The 22,491-nt window shown below is 39.0% G+C and overlaps 2 protein-coding genes across 2 annotated transcripts; one reads left to right on the top strand and one right to left on the bottom strand.

Annotated features, from left to right (window-relative positions):
- Nucleotides 1-74: 74 nt before the first annotated feature.
- Nucleotides 75-1,142, bottom strand: LOC147567201 (uncharacterized). The gene is made up of 2 exons (XM_086657376.1): nt 585-1,142; nt 75-155 (listed from the first exon to the last, which is right to left on the bottom strand). Exons 1-2 carry the CDS (start codon nt 1,140-1,142, stop codon nt 75-77), a joined length of 639 nt encoding a protein of 212 aa, XP_086513502.1.
- A 13,253-nt stretch (nt 1,143-14,395) lies between these two features.
- On the top strand, nt 14,396-22,086 carry VIP1 (VIRE2-interacting protein 1). The gene is made up of 4 exons (XM_086653813.1): nt 14,396-15,178; nt 16,735-16,867; nt 21,140-21,224; nt 21,550-22,086. Exons 1-4 carry the CDS (start codon nt 14,574-14,576, stop codon nt 21,762-21,764), a joined length of 1,038 nt encoding a protein of 345 aa, XP_086509939.1. The 5' UTR covers nt 14,396-14,573; the 3' UTR covers nt 21,765-22,086.
- Nucleotides 22,087-22,491: the final 405 nt, after the last annotated feature.

Here is a 22,491-nt window from a genome sequence, read left to right as displayed (position 1 = left end):
CATGTGTATACTTTTGTAGTCAGAATTTACTTTTTTTTTTTCTCGTAATATTGTATGCCTATTGTGTTGGTTCTCTATCGCTTATTGAATGCTGAGTAGAATGGCCTTTGCCTCGTTCTCTTCGGGACTTCTTGCTCTACTGGTATTCGTTTTAGCTGTAACAAATTGGACCATGTAATCATGAAGAATACAGCTAAGACCAATAATTTCACTAACTTGAATAAAGGATGCATCGATATTTAACTTGATATATGGATTTTTAGGAGGTGACCATTTATATAACTTATGGTATGTACTATGCTGTGTATCTTTTCATTAAGTTTGGGAAAGGATAAAATTTGTTTAATAACTTGGTTGGTGACATTATGGTTTCTTGAAAGCAGAAGTCACATCTCGCTTTCCATATGAACCACAATATGGTTGCCTGTAAGTTGATTCTCACATCATATCCTTCTTCAAGGAGCGGTTTCCATGAACTAATTCTTTTTTTTTTTTTTTTTTTTTGTTGAAATGAAACCAAAACGAAGAAATTACAAATTAAGATCCCACTTCATATTGTCCATAGACCGCCACGTCCTATTGACCCTGTGTTTCCTACCCCACTTCGCTAGAGCGTCTGCCAGACCATTCGTTTTCCTCGGGCTAAACTGAAATTGAATTTGCTCGAAATGGTTTAGGCGGGCCCTGATCTGTTCTATGTTGTGTAGTGACTGCCAGTTGATGGCTTTGTTTCTGTCCCGAATATTCATAATCAAGTTGTTGTTGTCGCTTTCAATTATGATGTGGTTAAGGTGAAGCTCCTCCGCCCATTTGACTGCATTCAGGATAGCTACACTTTCACATTCTTCCGCTGTCTGTCCCCTGATGCTTTCTGCTCTAGCAATCATGAATTCGCCGTTTGCATCGTGGATAATGTTGCCGATACCTGCCGGGACTGTGTAGGTTTTGAAAGAAGCATCAACATTTATTTTGAGAAAGGGTGGTGGAGGTGGCAGCCACTGGGGCTTGACTGCGTTATTTTTAGCAATCTTTTGCTCTGGTAGGTTTGTAGCATAGCATTGAATCTGCCGAATAAGCTGCATAGGCATGATTGCTTTCTTTCCGAAACACTTCTCGCATCTAGCTTTCCAAATAAACCACATGATTTTTGCAAGATTCTCCGTCGTAGCGTCATCCAGTGAAGACCAATTCGTGATCCACTCAATCACCGAGCCAATTCCATCCGTTCTTATGTTGTAATGGAACCAAATTGCCCGGACAAAATTGCAATGAAGAAGGCCATGGGTTGTGGTTTCCCGTTCTTCGCAGAAGGCGCAGCTGTAATTGTTGCCTATGTAATTACCTATTTTGTCTTTGACCGGGAGACTGTTGGTGCAACATTTCCAGAGAAAGAGTTTGATTCTGGGTATAGTTCTAATGTTCCAAATGAACGCCCATTCCATCGTTTCGGGTACCCTTGTGCCATTGCTCAAATACCTGTACATTGATTTTATTGTGAATTGACCAGAAGTAGTGAGAGTCCATACCATTTCATCTTCCGCTGTCGGGTGAAGGTTTATGCTAAGTATTGCATTGCAAGTTTCATCATCAAAGTATCTCTGGAGTAGATCCGTCTTCCAAGTATTATTGTCGATCAGTTGGTCCACCGTGTTCAATGGGCAGTTATTTTGGTTTTGTAGTGGCGGCTCCTGGTTTGGAATCCAAAAGTCCTGCCATATATTGATTTTGGTGCCTTTGTTAACATCCCAAAAGATAAGTTTCGAAAGTTTGCCGATAGGTTCTGCCAACGATTTCCAGACCCAAGAATGATTCTGTTTTGGAGAGGTTGGTTTTGCCGTTTTTGGGAAATATTTGGCTTTTAGGAGTTAGGCCCAGGGCGCTTTGGGAGATTTGAGAAGGCGCCATCCCAGTTTGCATAAAAAAGCTACATTGTCAAGAGCAGGCATTCGGAGTCCCAGACCTCCGAATTTACGAGGACGACAAATTGCTGCCCAGTTGATTGTATGAATGGATTTTGTTTTTCCCCACCAGAATGACCGTTGAATGGTCTCTATGCGTTTGCTGATGCCTTTAGGAATGGCAAAGCATTGCATCTGATATCGAGGAACCGCCGCGGTAATAGACGAGATGACTACTGTGCGGCCTACTTGAGAGAGGAGGTTTGTTTGCCATTTCGAAAGTTTATTCTGAATTTGAGCCAGCAACGGCTCAAAAGTCTGTTGTTTCTTGGCCCCTATGAACAGATGTGTGCCCAGATACTTGTCTAAGCTCGAAGCTTGATGCACTTTGAGTGATTTGGTGATTAACCTTTTAAATTTGGGGTGGGTGTTTTTTGAGAAGAAGATAGTAGATTTGTTGTAGTTGATGATTTGACCCGACTCCGACCCAAATAATGAGAGGATGGTGATGAGATTGGTGATGTTGTCTAGGGTATTCCTACCAAAAATGATGCAGTCGTCAGCAAACAGCAGGTGATTGATTGTGAAGGTGGATCGAGGGGTGGAGAAACCGAGAAATTTGTGTGGACTATCAGGGGAGTCAAGCAGACGACTCAGGCCTTCCATGGCTAAAGCGAACAGGAAAGGCGAAAGAGGGTCTCCTTGCCTTAAGCCTCTAGACACATTAAAAGACGGGTCAGGTCTACCATTTATAAGAACCGCCATCGAGGAAGAAGAAATACAGGCATGAATCATTTTGATCCAAAGTGTGTCATACCCCAGGTTAACCATGATGTCCTCCAGATAATGCCATTCTACCCGATCGAAGGCTTTAGACATATCCAATTTTAATCCAAAGAAGCCTTTCGACCCGCGTTTATTCTTGAAAGAGTGGGATATTTCCTGGCTTATGATTATGTTGTCCGTGATTTGTCGCCCCGGGACATAAGCGGCCTGAAAAGGTGAGATGATGTCCGGGAGAGTAGTTTTCAGGCGATTAGCCAGGATTTTGGTGATGATTTTATATGTTGTGTTGAGAAGGCTAATGGGTCTGAAATCGGCTGTGGATTGGGGGGCTTTGGTTTTGGGGATGAGACAAATATGAGTATGGTTAGTGGAGGGAGGGAGGGTGGCGGTAAGGAAAAAGGCTTTGACCATCTGGAGGACATCTGTCTTAACTGTATCCCAATTGGTTTGGTAGAAGAAGGGTGGGAATCCATCCGGCCCTGGCGCGGCCTCGGGTTTCAGGGAGAAAGTGGATGCTCGGATTTCCTCCTCGTTAGGGGCCTGAATGAGGAAGGTGTTTTGCGAGGCGGAAATCTGGGTGGTGAACAGGGATTTGATAATGCTAGTGGGGGTAGGGGAGGTGGTGGTGGAGATATTTTTAATGTTTGAAGTGAAGAGATTGGAAATTTTCGGGATATCCAAGCACCACGAGTTAACTTCTCTTTTGATGGATGATATGTGATTTTTCCGATTTCTGGTGATTGCCTTGGCGTGGAAAAATTTAGTGTTTCTATCGCCCAGCTGAACGTGTGCCACTCTGGATTTTTCCTTCCAGATACTTTCCTGAAGGTTATAAGCCTCTTCCAGCTGAGATGTGAAGTGAAGAAAACACTCTGGGTTTGTCGAAGACTGAAGAAGGGTTGTAAGGTTTTTGATTTTTTTCTCAATGTGACCAAAGACGTTTCTATTCCATTGAGACAGTTTGATGGCGAGCTGGTTGAGCTTTTGTTGAATCAAGTAGTTGTTCGGGTTCCAGTTTTCAAGGATAAAATTTTGACAGTTTGGGTGGGACATCCATGTTCTAAGAAATTTGAAGGGTTTGGCACTCAGATGTGATGGGGGATGGGTGGAAAGTAAAATAGGAAGATGATCAGATCCCACCCCCGGGAGGTGTGTAATGCGGGAAGACGGATAGGTGGAGAGCCAATCCAAATTTGCAAGCGCTCTGTCAAGACGCTCTTGAATCAATGTACCGTGGAATTGCCGATTGGACCAAGTGAACTGAGGACCGCTGAAACCTAAGTCATGAAGACCCATATCGTGAATGCTGGATACTATTTTCCTAGCCATGAGAGGAATAGGTTTGGGAGAACCACTTTTATCAGAAGGATACATGATGGTATTCAGGTCGCCGATCACTAACCAAGGGGTGTGTTGGGCTGTAGAGACATTCTGAAGAGCCTCCCCAAGGTTTGAGTTTGTCTTTGTTATAGGGACAACCATAAAATCCAGTGAGCAGTAGGTTTTCATTTTGATCTTCAAAATTCAAAGACACATGGATCATGTTCTGAGTGGCCTGTAGCACTGTAAGGTCAATATCCGTTTTCCAGAAAAGAACCAGACCACCCGCTTTGTTTATCGGCTCAACTGTAACCTTTTTGTAGCTTTTGTGGAGATTGAGCAATTTGTCGATGTTCATGTTCATGCATTTAGTCTCGGATAGAAAGATTAGATCTGGATTGTGCTCTTTGAGTAACGTCCAAAGGTGTTTCCGATTGAGAAAGCTTCCACACCCCCGGACGTTCCAGGCCAAAATGGCTAATGGGCTCGGGTTAGGGTTATTGGTAAAGGTAGAACCCGGGTCTCGCACAAGAGTCAGACTGGCAGTAGCCATCCCTAAAAGCGCTAAGGCCAAGGTTCACCCGCAGGACCAAGACAGCAAAGAACAAATAAAAACTAAAGGCACCACTACAAATAAACCAAACAAGTATCTACTAGAAACGGGCCAAGAACAGCCAACAGAAAAGAGAAAGAAGGCTCTCTACTAGCTAGAGGCACCCTCGCCGAACACACCACAAGAAAACCCCCCAAAACCACACAGGGGCCAACAAATAACCTGGTACACTAGGCAAGAGTAGCAAAAAGGTGGGGACCGAGCCACCACACTACCACCCAAGTGGACAAAACCAACTCTTGCGGGTGTACCAGGGAACCAACAAGAACAAAACAGCAACAAGACAAAGACTAAAACACAAACTTAACGACCAAAAAACAAAACTAAAACAAGACTAGACAGGTGGTATAGAGGCACCCTCCTCCCCTTGAGCAGTGATCAATTCAAGGCTCTGGTACAGCACGTTGGATTCTTCTAGGAGGCTTCTGGATTCTGCATCAGCCACCAACCGGGCCCGAAGCCGAGGGGATTGGGTGGATTCGTCGGAAGAGCTGATGGACAGGTGGGATGAGCCGGGTCTGACTCTCTTGCCCGTGGTATTGATCCTCAGACTAACTTGGTGATGGTCTCTAACAGGAGATGGTGGGGGTGCTCTTAGAATTGGTTCTTCCATCCTGAAATTTTGTGGGTCCACTTCGTCGTCCTCCATAGGCTCGTAACTTGAGTCATCTCCATCGTCAGAGTGAGGGACAGGAGCTACTTCAGGGCAAGGTCCGATAGGGTGTTCAATAATACGACAGGTTTGGCAGATCGCACCCGGGAATTTTTGATAACTGATATTAATGGAGCATTCCCTATCGGCAAACAGAAAGTTTATGACCGCCAGTAATGGAGTTCTCACATCATAAAGGAAGTGAACTTTGATGACCTTATTGTTTATGAACCCTAAACTACGAGGTTTTATTTCGATGATTTTGCCCATACTCTCAAAAATCACATCCACATCTTCCTTATTTTGTATGGCTAAAGGAAGCTTGTAAAGTGTACACCACATAGGTTCAAAAAACAAATCGTCCACCTCCTCCTCGAGAGGGAGCTCCACTTGTTTAAGCACTAATAGTCTCCCCCTAAGAATCCAGGGACGACCTGCATTAAGGGTGTTTAGGACGAAAAGGCTTTTAGGTTTAATGAGGAATGTATTGACCGGCCCCTCCACCTGAGAATAGAAACAGTCTCTGAAGAACACCGATAGAGGAAACAACATCCTCCTGATTTGTGCAAGGGAGGTGTTTTCCGGACAGCACCACCGAGCAACCCAACCCGGTGGTGTCTCTTGAAGTTCATGATTGATTGATGGTTTTTGGTACCTGAGAGAGAGATGACCTCGAGGAGAGATAGCAAAATGGGTAGCCATTAGGGTAAGGGGTGAGAGGGAAAAGGAGAGTCTGTAGTGAGAAGAAGAAGGAGATAGAGTGAAGAGTTTAGAGAAGATGTTTGTGGGGGGGGAAAAGATTAAGGAGGGGGGTTAAAAAGGGCGAGAAGCAGAGAGTCCAAAAGAGGTAATGATCACCGTGCATGCTCAAGGATTGGCCGACGCCTACCACCCGTCTAGTCTACTCGTCGGATAAGACGAGAGACATCCAGAGAGACATAAAGACTCAGATAAGAAGAGAAGAGAGAGATGACTCAAAAAACTCAATCGAAAACCCAAACGACAAATTAAAGAACCAAACAAAAGAAGAATAAGAGAGAGAGAGCAATTAAGACCGAGAAGACGAAGAGGTTTTTGAGTGACGTACCTATGAATTCAATCTGTGGCGTGAGTGATTACTTCTTGAGTCAATTACTTCACCTGCATTGAATGAACCTCGAGTTGATGCTCCACCAACGAGCGTGGTTCCTTCTTGGGGGCAGCACGCCTGCATGCAAGTAATAATAAGGTGGGTGGGAGTAGCGCCGGCAACGATTGGGTAGAGAGATAATCACCCGGTCTGAGATCGTGATTATCCTCTGCCTCACTTAATTTTGTTGAGTTTCAAGGTGGATTTTGAGTGATTCTCAAGGCAGCTGGGTGCTCGAAGATGAGGAGATTAGGGTTTCTATATCTCGGACTCGATCGGCGATGAGAGTGGAAAGGAGAGAAGGGCTTACGTCACCTGGGAGCCTCTCTCTCCTCAAAAAACTCTCTACTTCTTTTCTTTTAATTCCTCCATGAACTAATTCATTCTATTAGAAATGTAATATTAGTAAATATAATGTTGAAATAGAATCAAATATTTCTTGCAAATGAGCAATGAAGTAGTGCGTGCTCAATAGTTTCAGTGTGCAAACAACGAGAACAATTGAGGTCTTATACACGTTTGAACTATATAAAAGGAATATGTCAAAATAATAAGAGTCATTTGTGTCTTAAGAAAATCACTACAGTTTACGTTCTTAAAGAATTTAAGGAAAGAAAGAACATATTAGTTTTAGAAAAAAAAATAGAGAGAATAAAGTTAAGAAAAGGAAGACAAGAATAAGTTGAAGAAAATAAAATTAGTTTGAACAAAATTTGGGTGCAATTATTGATAAACGTGGTCAAATTAAATTTACAAAGAAAAAAAAAAGTTAAAAATGAGAATAAATTGAAAATAGAAAAGAGACAATTAAAAGGCTAAAACATAAGCTAACTAAAGTCTAGGGGGTAAAAATGATTTTTTTTTTCTTTTGATAAATGGTGTGGACTTGAATCCATGTCCTTGTGGTTGGACAACACGTCCTCAGTCCACTAGGCTAGGGTTGGGAAAACGGTCCGAGACCCCGGGTCTGGCCCGTTCGGCCCGGACCGTTAGAGACCGCTGCCCGTAGCCAACCCGAGTCGGGCTAACCCGGCCCGATGAATCGGGCTTATTGGGTCGGGACTCGAACATAACCTCAAATTCGAGTACCGGCCCGTTATACCCGTCCGTTACCCGAGCCCAACGAAGTCCGCCCGCTACCGAGCCCGAGTGCCCACGATCCGTGTGAATTCCTTTAGATCCAACGGCTGAGATAGGGCGTCTCTTCAAATTCGTTCTCAGTCGTTGGATCATAATGTCTAACCCTTCGACTCTTATAAAAGCCCTCATCCCCTCACAGAAACCCTAAACCTAAGCCTCTCTCTCTCTCTCCACGAATCCAACTCTCTCTGTGTCCGCCTCTCTATCTCTCCCTGCCTCCATCAATGATCAAACCATGGTAACAAAACTCCATTAAACCATGATCTCTACATATGGGTTGAAGATAAGATGAAAACCGAAGCCTTATTTCGATTTGTGGTGTTATTTTTATGATCTAGTGATTCTAGTCTACTAATTACAACTAAGATCTCTACATGTGGGTTGAAGATAAGATTAAAAGATCGTTAATGGGTATACGCAGATGATCTAACGATCAAATGACGCGGTTAAACCTTTCAATCTCATAGACTCTTTCTTATAGATTCTTTCAGCATTTTCGATTATGTTTCTTCCCTTTTCTGTTTTTGCTCATTTTTGCTAAGTTGGGTATTTATTTACTTGGTTTATTCAAGATTCAGAGATTATCTGTAAATTTGGGTTTGATTTTAAATCAAATTTCTCGATCTGGGTTGTGTTCATAAAAGGGTTTAATGAATTGGGTTGTCAAGATTTTGTAGTTTCTTGAAAATCTTGCCTGTGGTTTTAGTGTTTCAGTCTTAGGGATTTTTTATTGGTAAAGTTTAGTAACTGAAATATCGGTTGGTTTACTTTTTGTGGGGTTCTTAGTGAGTAAAATTTTGGTTGAATTGGGAAATTTAACATTTTGACTTTGGAAGATTGGTTTTTTGGTAAACAGAAGATTAGAAGTTGATGAATGTGATTTTTAATGATTTCTCAAGAACCCATTGTTAAAAAAGATGAGAGGAATAAAGGGTTGTTCATCTTTTTTCCTTTTTAATGCTTAAAATAGCTTGGTGAATGAATCCTCTCACAAAATTTAATTACATTTAGTTGCTGCAAATAGCTTGAGTTTCTTAATCTTTTAAGTAATGAAATGTACTTTTTTTCATGGTGTAAGCTTTAATGGTGGTGAAGATGAATTGATGATGGTATGTAACTTGATGAAGAAGAGATGTAACTTTTCGTTATTAGTTGTTTATTTTGTATATTAGAATTTAGAAATGGTGTTAATTATTGTAATGATGTAAGATTTAATGATGGTGATGATGTGTATACTGTTTTTTTATATTACAAATTTTGATGGTGTTATTTTCTTTAATAAAATAACCCGAGCCCGTCCGGCCCGAGGCCGCTCGAGTAGGCGGGCTCGGACGGGCTACGGGCTCTTATAGTGAGTGTTTGGTTCGGCCCGATCCGCCCGACTCCCTATCGCGAGCTCGGCTTATCCGAACCCCATCCGCCCGAGTCCGGCTCATAGTTGCCCGACCCCGTCCGAACCCCCCCGATTCCCACCCCTACACTAGGCTACTATTTATTACTAAAAACTCTCACATTGTCGACTATTAATCATAGTTGTTTATCTTTAAGTGAAACTAACGCACTCTAGATATATTTTTAGCTTATAGCATGTGGGGGCACGTGCCCCCATATGCACCCACGTGGGACCTCCCCTAATCCTATTGACAGATAACAGAAAGGATCATTCAATGAAAATTTTGATATCTGTCGGTAAGATGAAACCAATGTCGTACTTCAATTTTTGAAAAGATGAAACTGGAGTGTGACAAAGACATCAGTACAGTCGTCCCTACAGATAGCAGAGAGGAGCATTTAAAGAAAATTTAGTAAGTTTATATTGGTAAGATAAAACCAATGTTATACTCAAATTATTAGAAAGATGAAACCGATTTGTGACATAAGGCATCGGTAGTCTTAACTGTAGATAACAAGGAATGGTATTTGAATTTTGAAGAAAATTTTAATAAGTTTTTCATCGGTAAGATAAAATTGATATGTTCCATTGCATATCGTTAGCTCTGTGTCGACCTATAATGCAATATGTCAGACTGGTGTCTCCTATAGTTTACCTTCATGAACTTATTTGCTTTTCTAGAATAACATCATTTTATTGAAAAAAAAAAAAACTTAAAACGAAGATTCACAGATGTTTCTTTACCTTTTAGTTGGTGATTCTTCCGTCTTTATAATTTTATTTGGATCAATATAATATTGTGAAGTTTTTCCTTTTTTCCTGATTCTTACCATTAGAACACTAGTAAAAGAAATTCAATATTTTGAATATGATCTTAGAGGAAGATAATTGTATAATTTAGGATGTTTCCACTAACAACAAAAACTTTAGGTGGTGGGGTAGTGAGTGTGATTAATGGAGGAATTCCTAAGTTTTGGGAGGTGTGAAAAAAGTTAAAAGTTTTTAATCAGCTTGGCCAATATTAACTTTTTTTTAATATTGACTACGATTACATTAGTCATTACATGACATTGATACATCATTAAGATGTGATAAGCACGAACTGCCTAAGTTAAAGTAGGAAAGAAAGAAGCCTAAACCCCAACAACAAACTAAAGAGGCCTAAAGCTCGACAAATTTACTATTTTTACCTTTTAATAACCCAAATTCAGTACCCATGGATTCCACCTCATTTGGGAATCGAATTTGGGACCTCTAGGATTTTGTAGTTTATGTCAACACTTTCAACCACTTGGGTAATCAAGTGCTGACGGCCAATACTGACTTAGTGGTGAGTGTGAGTGAAATTTGACTAGGTCAACAAGACAAATGGAACAAGTCAACCCAAACGTGAGCGTGACACTTAAAAATAAGTGGATTCTTTGGGGCATAAAGAAAAATCTTCGGGGAATAAAGACTTAGTGAATCATGATTGACTTAAGGGACATATTTATTTTTTAGTCCAAAAATTAACTTCATTACTCTTAACCTCTTAATCTTCATCTCCACCAATCCCCCCACCACCACAATTTCGTACCAATAATTACCCCACTCTCTCTAGATCTTATCTACCTCTCTTTCTATGTAAACCTCTCTCTCTCTCAAGTCTCATCACATCAAAGTTTTCGAGAGATCTCACTCTAGACACAGAAAGTTCCATTCAAACAAAATTTTCCTGGTTGATTTCTTATCCCTCAAGAAAGTTGTGCACTCAGTTTTCTCTTTTTCTTGTTGTTTATCGGGATACTGAGTTTTCTTTTCCAAATCCAATTTCATTAATCTCATATTCAAAGATCAATTTTCTCCAGGTAATCTCTATTACCCACACAAGATTTTAAATAAACTTTAATGGTTCATGATTCATCGTGTTCAAGCAATATAGTAGGAACCAATGATCCAAAGGGTTTAGGGTAAAACATGCTCTCCAGTTACCGGTTTTGCTTGGGAACTAGAGATCCAAAGGGTTTAGGGTTATACATGCCCTCCAGTTATATGTTGTGTTTGCCATATCAATCCAATTCCTTCACCAAGTAAACAAATCAGATGATAAGAAAAAAATGATTAGATAAGAACATCATAAAACTATCTCAGATTTTGGAACTTGAACAAATTAGGGGAACTATAAAAACAAATTTTAGAATTGAGAACCATGGTGGGAGAGAGAAATTGAGAACCATGGTGGGAGAGAGAAATCGAGAACCATGGTGAGAGAGGGCAATCGAGAACCATGGTGAGAGAGGGAAATCGAGAACCATGGTGAGGGATATGAGGAGATGAAGATTAGGGGGATACAAATAACAAAGTCAATTTTGGACTTAAAATGAAGATTCTCTCTAAGTCAAATCTTGTTGACCATAGTTTTTATTCCTTAGAGATTTTTCTTTATGACCCAAAGTCGCGGCCTAAAAATAATGAGGGTATATAAAATGGTCCACGGATTTTTAACCCAAAATAAAATTGAAATAGGGATTAAGGTCCAATCTTCCCATAAAATAGGATTTTAGTCTTTTTCCCTTTTGGAAGAAACATTGTTGATACATAATGTGTTATGTATGACAAATATAAAAAAATGAAAAAGAGTATGAAACTTTAACAATAAATAACACGTTATTTGTGAAACAAAACAAGAATCAATAAACAAAAAAATACTGTAACTTTGACATCTGGACATACTTTAACTATACTAAATGTGTTTTGTTGTAGAAATATGCGTAATTGTTGCTAAATAATGTTATTGAGAAATAGATATTAAGTCTAATCAATCGAAAAATCTGAGAAAAAAAAGAAAGAGAATTTTGGGGATTGTTTTTCAAAAATGGGTTTTTTCTTATACAAAAGGTTATAATGGGTATTATGATTAAATAGAAACGATAGAGATTTGTTTTTTCTATAGAGATGGGTCAATTTAGACTAAATATCCATTATTATTATTATTTTGGCTTAAAACCCTATATAAATATTAGGGGTGTACTAAATGTGTGTTTAGGTGTAGATTTTTGGACTAAGAACCCAAAAATTATATATATAATCGCCCATAACCTTTCCTTGCAATGGTCCACCACCCTTTGGTGCAGCGGTTGGACACCCTTCTTAAGCTCATGAGACCGTGAGATCGAGTCTCGGGGGAAGCAGTTTGCCATCAAGATTTATTTCATTAATTTAGGCAATATATAGAGTAAGTAATATTATAATTTGTCGGGCTTTAGGCCTCTTTCATGTTGTCGGGCTTTAGGCCTCTTTCATTGTGGTTTAAATTAGGCGGTTATCGTGCTCTTCACATCTTCATGATGTATCAATGCCTTATAACGACTAACGTAGCTCGTAGTCGATTCTCTAAAGGAAAAAAAATGTTTTTTGAGCTTACCCCCTCAGAACTAATTGATAATTAAGTTTATCCCCTTCACTAATTGGTAATTGAGTTTAATCCCTTGAATCTAGAATTTTTATCAAAACTACTAAGGACATGTTTGGCATGGGATAATAAAATCATACATTAAATAATATAAAACAAAATCAATCTTTACTAATCTATGATTAGTAAAGATTGATTTTGCTCTTGGTACTCACAATTATTTCGCATACACCAAACACAACCTTTGTGTTTTTATCAATAATAGTAAGTCTAAGAGGGAATCGTCATTCTTCAAGCTAAATCAGATTCTAGCCTAAATCTCTCTAAGAAGAACTTGTAGATAAGGATTTTGATCTTGACCACCGGCTTTCCGGCTAGGTGATCGGAGATAAGGGTACCCTGACCAAATAGCAGGGCATAGATCTTCAACTGATTTATAGCGTTCGTCCTTTACAACAAACTTTCTCCCTCTTCTCAAATCGATTTTATCTCTCACTCTGGCTACTGGATCTTTGTTTGTAGTTTATATTGTTACTGTGCTTTCTTGTTCTACTTTGATCCCCTCATCATGGCTAAGTTGCATACAACTCTATTCTTCTTCACCTTAACCTATGAGGTATATACTTCATTAGCTTCCCTATGGTTTTTACAACCTATTGCTTGGCCATTTGATCCAGGAGGGTGTTCTAGATCCATCAAGGTGCACAGTAGCCTCCCCCTCCTCTGACATAATTGTTCGCCGGAATTTCTTGCCAAAAAACATCCATATTCTACGGCAATCTGCTACCAGTATTATGCTTGGTCAAGTCAATTATCAGGAGAGACACACTTGTCCTTCCTTTCTTCACATGTGTTGAACCTAGATTAGTTCTCTCTCTTGAGTTGGCCATCAGTGTGGCCTGAGCTTCAAAAGGAATCATTTTATTTGGGCCCAGTTGCCTAGTTCAGGATCAAGTCATACTCTACACGGTTAGGCTCACCGTTATATCTTATGGGCACTCCTTTAGATCCAGGAGAACAAAGTAGTGCTCAACCCCTATTCCTTATGGGACAGCCTTTTATTCTTGATAAGACCGTTTCGACTCTTTGGGAAACACTATCGGCTGTCATTCTAGGTAGCACTATTATCTCGGCCTCAGCCTTGCCCATTCTTTTAACTGATGTTGGTTCTTTGTCTCACCTCTCACCATTCGCAGTTTATCTGCACCTTCATTCTGGCTTTGCCGAGCTTCTCAGCTTGGGCTTCGTCATCAACCCATGTTTCAAGGTGTCTGGTTACGGTCTCTTTAGATTGTGTCGGGGCATACTTTCTCTCTTGAGAGAATTCTGATGGGGGTACTTTAGAACCTTCAGGTTTCGCATTTAAGAAATCACTTGGCTTCTACGAAGTTATGTATTTCTTTTTCCATAAATTTCTTCTGGTGCGGTTTGAACTAATTCAGTTTTTTAAGTGGTGGATACGGTTGAAGTTGTATCTTGGCAGTTGCTCACCTATGGACTTTTATGTTTCTTTCGAGCAATCGTGGATTTGGTCTCAAGTTGGTTGGGAGACCGCTAGTTCTGAGAAGTTTTATATGACGGCTTTAAATGCAACTGTAAAAGTTACAGGTTGGAGGATGTGCTTAGAACTTTATTTCTCTATTATTCACTCTAACGTTGTAGGTTTACTTCTCATTATGTAAACTCTGTTATATAAATAATACGATGTTTACAACTAAAAAAAAAGTCTAAGAGGGTAAACTCAATTACCCATCATTGAGGAGGGGAAACTCAATTACCAATGAGTGACAAGGGGGCAAGCTCAAAAAACCCAAAAAGAAATTAAAAAAAAAAATAGTTTCCTTACCATAGTTAGCTCAGCTAAGCGGGCGCCTATAACAAAGAAGAACAACTAGCAACTAAAACTCTAGGTCAATTAGCACCAGGTGGACGGCCGATGATTTATCACTTTTTTTTTTTTGCTGACAGAATGATTTATCACTTAAAAAGACCAAATAAAATTCGAAGAAATATAACTTCATCCATTTTGGTGGAACCCACTTAAATTTTGGTTTAATCCTACTTAGGACACTTGCTAATTATGTGGTGGTCTCTCTCTTTCTTTTTCTTTCTAACTTTCTCTCTCTAAACAGTCACAGCAGACACAACGCCGTTCTTCTTACACCTAAAACCATTTGTTTAACACTTGAAAGACTTTTTGAGTCACAGTTGTTGAAACCAACATAAAACACTTTCTCCTCCTCCGATCAAAATGGAACCCAACTACTCCAACGGAAACACCACCACCGGAAAACCTTTCTCTGGTTTATACACTAACAGATTCGATATCGACAAGATGCCTGAAACCCCACAACGTGGATTTCATCATCGACGAGCTCAATCGGATAATTTTCTATTGGGAGATGATTTCTTCGATATGGAAACTGATTTTAATTTCGCTAGTCTTGATATTCCTTCTATGTCTGAAGAAAATGATGATTCTGGTGTTAATAGTTGTGGTGGTGGTGGTGGGGTTTCGATGGTTGTTGATTCTGGTAAGGCGGTGGAATCTAATAATGGTGGTAGAGTTGGTGGGATTACTCATTTTAGGAGTTTGTCGGTTGATGCTGATTTTTTTGATGGGTTAGGACTTCAAAGTTCGGTGATAGTTGGTGGTGGTTCTGGTGGTGGTGGGGAGGAATCAGGCGGTAATGGAGGAAATTTGGAGAGGAGAAAGCATCGACATAGTAATTCAATGGATGGGTCATCTTCATCTTTTGAATTAGGGTCTTGTTTGTCCATGGATTACTCGAAGAAGGTTACTGGACCTGAAAGACTTGCCGAGTTGGCTTTGATTGACCCCAAAAGAGCTAGAAGGTTTGATTTTTTCACTCCTTACTTTTGTTGGGTTGTGTGAAATTAGGGTTTTGTTTTTGTTTGTGGTTTGTATGTTCCACTCTTTCTTCCTTACTTTTAAGGGTAGTATTTAAATGGAATTAAGTGGTTCATACATGGTTACTAATGCTAAGAAAATGCATTTGAGTCAGTGTTAAGATTCTTGTTATGGGTAATTGGATGATTCAATAATCTTAATTTGGCTTACCAAAAATTTTAGCCTCAATTAACCCGATTTTGTGTTAGAATGTAGCATATGGTCAACGAGGTGACTAGTTAAGTGCAACATTTTTTGGATTACTAGTTAAGAAATTTAGGTTTTGAAGTTTATGGAGATAGAATCATTTGATAGTACATGCATCATAACATAGAAATCATACATATTGTATAAGAAAAATTTTTGGAACGTTCGAAGGCCCAAATTAACAAGAGATATAACTTTGGAGTACGACATAATGAACAACGTTTTGTACTACTATGGTAGCATATCATGTACATGCACCAGAGTGATATACGCATTCGTAGGTAAACTGGTTTGTGCTTGAGCGTATTGTTTCATTCATCATAAAGATCTGTAAAAATATCGAATGGGACTCTTATCTCAAGCAGCCAAATGACATAAATAATATATTATGAGTCCATAATTGATAACAAATTGTAGTTTTTTTTCCTAAAAAGTTGAAACAACTTCCCGTACAAAACTATGAAGTTTGTGATTTCAGAAGTAAAGTATGGTCTTGGTTACAACTAAAGGAAAGGAATCATTGGTTCAACAGTGAAAGAAAAAAAATACGTTGTTTGAGCTCAGAGAGAGGGACCTCTAAACCTTCTCATAACTCTTCTAGTCTGTCTATATCCGTCCTCAAAGATTTTGGTGTTGTCAAATGCACAAAGATTATAATCTTGCATCTTCTGTTTCGTGCTTCCTTTAAAAGGATATGCACAAGTCAGGAAATGGCCAAACTTTTTGAACTTTGGCTTCCTCTCTTTATTTTATTTTATAGTTTCCATAAACTTCCTTTACTTCCCAAATATTATTGATGTGTGGTTGAACGTTCACGAGTTTGCCTACTTTTTTATTCGATACTTATTCTATCTTCTGAGTGCTTCGGATAGACAAACACATATTTTTTCTTTGTGTAGTCCCACTCTTTAATCAATTAATTGAAATTCTCAAAAGAAAAAGGTGTGGTTACTTCGCTGTGACCAAGTGGCAGTAGACACGAATCACTCAACTGCTGAAAGTTGAGAAATCATAAAATTAGGGAGGAGTATAATTCCTACTTGCCACCTTGTTATCATGTGGAATGACCGGACATTTCAAAACAAAGCACTCTTTTCCATTATCCTAAGCTTTCTTCCTGGATCTGGGTTGTGACATGTTAAACGCGCCAATCTTATAGACACTCTGTTCATATTTTATGAATTTAAACTGTGTTTGTTTCTTATTGTCTTCAAAGTGAAAGGGTAATTTGATTGAGTTGAGTCAGAGAAGTATTTGTTATTTTTCTTATAAATTACTAATATTTGACTTGCAGGATTCTTGCAAATAGGCAGTCTGCAGCGAGGTCCAAGGAGCGGAAGACCCGATACACCAGTGAACTAGAAAGGAAGGTGCAGACACTTCAGACTGAAGCAACTACCTTGTCAGCAAAGGTTACTATGCTGCAGGTATGAATTCTGAAGTGGGTTTGCTATTTGTTTAGGTTAAAGAAGTTCGGTGCTAATTACAGTACTATTCGGTTCATCACCAATCTGATAGCTGGTGCTGTTACTATTTTTTTTCTTTTCCCTCTCATCCTTGACTGTTTGCTTATACTTGAGTTATTACCTATGTGATAACTGGTGCATATTGATATATTCTCTTACCAGGCGGTGTTCAGTGCGACACGGCCTGATGGCCACCTCTAAGTATATTACAAAATGTAGTTGTTTGAATGACCAAGCAAAATGTCTGCTTTTACCACGAAAAACATTAACTTCATTGTTGCTATTAGAGAAAGTCAAAACAAAGAACGTGCCCAAAATATAAACAGGCTTTTAGAGCTGTTGCTTCGTCGCCCTCGATAATACGGCTTTAAAAACAGATTTTGTTCTTACTTTAGGTTTATTAGAAGCGAATGGAATTGGAGATAAATCTGTACTGAAAAATTTTGCAACCCCCCGTTAGCAACGTTTCAAAAGAGAAAATGTGATGCATGCAGAAAAGAACTTGTGGATGTGATGCAGGCAACACCTGGGCCGGGCACGCCGTCCGTGGGCCTCACGACCGTTTTGACAACTTAGGCCAGTCGACCATAACATTAGGGCTTTAGGAAGAGTCCCAGTTTAGTCTCGTTTTGAATCTAGGTTTAGGAAGTTGCAGTATTTCAGTAATTCCATTATCTAGGAAAGTCCAATTTGAGTCTATCTAGGAAAGTCTAATATCTTATAAAAGGAGGTCCAGTCTGTCTTTATTATTCATGTTGAAGAAAAAAACCCCTTTGAACTTAATCAAGTTTACAGTCTTATTCAGTTTTTTACAGTTCTTTAATCGTTCTTCGCTTTACTTTTATTATCTTCTTTAATTCCGCTGCGCCTGCATCAAGTGGTATTGAGAGCCATTAAAATTCTAGATTTTTTTTTTTCTCACAAAAAAAATAAAAATATATATATATATATATATATATATATATATATATATATACCTATAGATACATCTCCTCTTGAATGTTGGAAAAATTTTTCACGTTTATATTGGGATCCTATTCGAGATACAACTCAATTTTATATTGATCGAGAAGATGAAAGAAAAATTCATCCAGTTTCTAAAATTCCACTCTTCGAAGGTCAATTCCATATAAATTTCTGGATTCAATACATGGAAGATTGGTTCATAAATCAAGATGTTCTTGACAAAGACAAGTTTTTTTTTTTTTGGTTGAGCAACATATGTCCGAAAGAATCTATGAACAATTCAATGCACTGCAATGGAGACTCATTGATCAAGGTAAACAATTCATAGATAATTGGGCTATATTGAAAAGTATCCTTAGGTATGATTTTCTTCCTCTCGATGACTATTTGTCATATATTGAAACAAAGCTGAATCGAGAAGACAGTTCTCTAAAGTTACTTTGATCACTGTGATTGATGATATTGAAGGAGAAATTCTTGACACAAAGAACAAAATTCAATCGACGACAGAGGAGGAAGAAAGAAGTAATTTTCCTTCGTTAGACCTAAACCCTAGTCGGAAGCACCATTGCCTAGGCGAATTATTTGATGCATATGCAATTCCGGGAGAAGACATCCTTGTTTCGAATCATAAAATTTTCCCGCATCAATGATGTCCCACATCATCTCTTTCTCTATCAAATCTCCATCTCCGAAACTCTCTTGAAACTGAAGAAGAAGAAGAAGAAACTCGTAAGCAAAAGCTTTGAAAGAGATGGAACGGGAAGGAAATCAATGGTCAATCTGTTTTAATTGCATTCAGTCGTCCCAAAGGTAATAAAATAAAGTTATCATCAAACCCAACAACACCATACCCGTAACCTTTTACTTCTCTCTCTAACAACATCAATTCAAGTTCATGTTTTCACAGTAGAATCATAACTTATCCACCTTTTTACCCTAATCTAAATCAAGAATTTCAACAAAACCAAGAAGTTTTTTACCACAAAGAAGAAGATTTATTGGGGAAATTTGCATCTGGTGTCTCAATGGTTACTTCTCTCTCCTTGGCTATCTAATACCCAACACTTGTTGTTGCTCCTCACATGTTTATCAATACATACAAGGTTCTTTCTGTTGCTGTTGCTACTGATTATTCATTCCCGAAAGCCGATAAAGTTGAAGAGTACTTGATGAATCCAAGCAAGTTTGTAGTTACTGCGGAGGCATCCGCGTTTTCCCAACAGTATGATGATGTTGGTTGGGCACCAAAAGACTACAATCCTGATGAGAAACAACCTGCTGTCCGAAGAGATGGTTCAACCCCAACTCACTCTGGGTTTGTATGGGATGAAGCGTCTGGCTACTACTACGATGCTCCTTCTAGATTCTACTATGACGGAAATTTAGGTCTTTCTCATGATAGTAACAATTCAACCTGCTACTCTTATGATACTCAAACCCAGCAGAATGTCCCCTATTCTGATCAAAGTGACCACGAGACATCTATAAAGCCATCGACCGAGTCAACTAACATATCTGTTGGTAATATCAGTCGAAAACTAGTTTTTGGTTAGCACGACGATTTTAGTAAGTATGAGAAGGATTTGGCTAATTTAGGGGTTGAAATCTCTGTTCCAGAGATAAAAGAGTTCGAAGATGACGTAGTTTTTGGTGTGTACGAAGATTTCAGTAAGTTCGAACGAGTCCAACAATCGATTCAACGTTCAATTAATCGACATAGTTACCTCAAAAACTCGTATTCTCTATTGTCTTCTCATGAGAGTAACATTATTAGATCAATTATTATATCTAACAATGGTGAATATCTAATGAAGTTTGGATTAGGAAAACCATCGCATGAAATACTAGCTATTGCTGATACTGGAATTGATTTAACTTGGATTCAATGCTTACCATGTAAAGAGACATCATGTTCCTCGCGTCAATGTCAAGAACTAATTAGTCCTTGTGAACCAAGAGCTAGTTGTATTTATTGCTATGGATATGGTGATCAATCCCACACTGAAGACAATGTAGCACTTGAGACATTAACTTTCGATTCAACAAATGGTAAGCCCATTTTTCTTCCTAGTATCATATTTTGTTGTGGACATCATAATTCAGGGACCTTCAACGAACGTGGGTTAGGTTTAGTGGGTCTTGGTGAATTTTCTGCTTATCTTCATGGTGGTTTAGTCGAGAAGGACATAGAGATTTGCATGGCTATGAAGGATATCCACATAGTTGAGTTAGCTAGAGAAAATTACTCTGTTGTTAGTAGTACTTTATGTCGTTCGGGAAGACTTCCAACAACATATGAAATTGCGAAGAAGATGGGTGTAGATTTGGGTTCTTCGATGGCGTTGAGTGTAATCTTCTTCATCGAATTACTAGATGACGGGAGATGTAGAAATTTGTTGGAAGATTATTTCCCACAATGGATCTTTAGAGATTCCTGGCAATATGAGATTGAAGCTGATGATATATACCATGTTGGTGTCTTTTGGTTTTCTTGCACCTTTCTTGCAAAGTGGGAATTACGAATTGCCATGACAAGGTTCATCTTATGCGGGTGCATCAAATTGGTTTCTTCATCGAAACGGTTCGGGACGAACCTTGTGAGAGAAAGGGAGGCTGATGCAGTCACACCTGGGCTGGGCCCGCCGTTCGTGGGTCTCACGGCCGGGCCCGCCGTTCGTGGGTCTCACGGCCGTTTTGACAACTTAGGCCAGTCGGCCATAGCATTTGGGTTTTAGGAAGAGTCCCAGTTTAGTATCGTTTTGAATCTAGGTTTAGGAAGTTGCATTATTTCAGTATTTCCATTATTTAGGAAAGTCCAATTTGAGTCTATCTAGGAAAGTCTAATATCCTAAATGGAGGTCCAGTTTGTCTTCGTTATTCATGTTGAAGAGAAAAACCCCTTTGAAGTTAATCAAGTTTACAGTTTTATTCAATTATTTACAGTTCTTTAATCGTTCTTCGCTTTACTTTTATTATCTTCTTTAATTCCGCCGCGCCTACATCAGGATGAGTCTGCTAAGAGACAGCACAGAAGAATGAACTGATTTCTACATCTTGTAATGTGTTTAATAGTGCTTCATTCGATTGTGGCTTCTTAATTATATTCCGTCTTACCAGTTTCAGAAATAAATCCAGGGTAGTTGCTTGTTGTTTCTCCAAACAATTTCACATCGCAACGTTAGATTACCTTCTTAACATGAAATCGTAATAATTAGACGATTAAATAAAAGCTGACCAAGTTCCGCATTCTTGGTGTTGGTGCAGAATGACAAGACTGGTTTGAGCAATGAGAACAAGGAACTGAAGCTTCGTTTGCAGTCTTTTGAGGCACAAGCACAACTTCGAGACGGTATGTGTATACTTTCCAACTTGTAATGCTTAAATATATTTTTAGAACATCTCATTATTTATTGATCATACCAAGTGTGTTCCATATCTATTTCAACAGAGAACATTTCCTGTCCGTTTGTCTCTTATTAATTCTTCTTCTTTCTACTTCAAAAATTTAGGCCTGCTCTAATTTATTTTGGAGCAGCAAATTAGGTTTTTGAGTGTATCTTGTCTTAAGCGAATTGAACAGGAAAAAGGACGTATTGTACTACTATTTAATGACGAGAACAACTTAGAATGAAGTCCGATTTGACACTAAATATGAAGTTTTTGATAAATTACAGCTCTGCATGAAACTTTGAGGGACGAAGTAAATAGGCTTCGGTTAGTGGCTGGAGAACTCCCATCGCTGCACGGAAACTCTCGTAGACAAGTCCTCTCTGCTGCACATCAGTTTGGTGTAACCCCACAGCATCAAACTCAGGTACCCCAGTCATCAAACCAGGTTCAAGGTGGACAGCCCCGACATGGGTCGCTTAACCTTCACCAAAGGGTCTAAATTTTAGCTATAATCTTTCAACTATGAAAATATGGGGTCAGAGGCCAGAAGGGGTAATTCATCTTAGAAGAAGTGTTTCTTCTGTGTGTGTGTATATATATAATATAAATATAGTTAGATATGTATTTGTGTTGCAGGTAATTCATTTAGTCAGATCGATGTTTTGATGTTGATGCTCCTCGAAATTACTACTTCGATATATGAATTGTTATCTTGGATAATGTTGTGCTCGAACAGTTGTTGAGATTAACATGCGTCTAGTTTTTAGATGTACAAGCCTGTAAATTATTACTTCTTGATGTCATATATCTTCATTTTTGAATCTTGTCTAAACTTAAATTACTGATTTTTCTAGCACAGTGGCAGGGGGCTGGCCAAGCTGGACCGGGTGGGCATCCTGTATTTTAGGCTGCTGCTAATTAAGTACTTAGGAGGATATTATCTTCGGGTTTAAATATATTTTTTGATTTCGAAAGTGCTACAATCACATAATATTTGCGTACAACATCAAAATTAAAATTGACAGAACATATACATTTTCAATAGTTACTGCATAGATGTGCAAGGGCGCCAAGCACAAATACTTCAGTAGAGCACTATATGCTTTTAGAGGGACTGCGTGACATTTATATTTGATTCATAGATGGAAAGGGCAAGTTTTTTCTTTTTTCCATCTTTACTATTTGAGTTATCTCTTTTTTGGCCCCCTGCTTTGTGACCAGCTTCT

The sequence above is a fragment of the Eschscholzia californica genome, unplaced genomic scaffold, assembly GCF_041429995.1.
Source record: "Eschscholzia californica isolate CP2 unplaced genomic scaffold, dmEscCali1.0.p SCAF_1, whole genome shotgun sequence".
NCBI lineage: Eukaryota > Viridiplantae > Streptophyta > Magnoliopsida > Ranunculales > Papaveraceae > Eschscholzia > Eschscholzia californica.
Note: the sequence above shows the minus strand (reverse complement) of the source record. Positions and strands in the feature narration are given on the sequence as shown.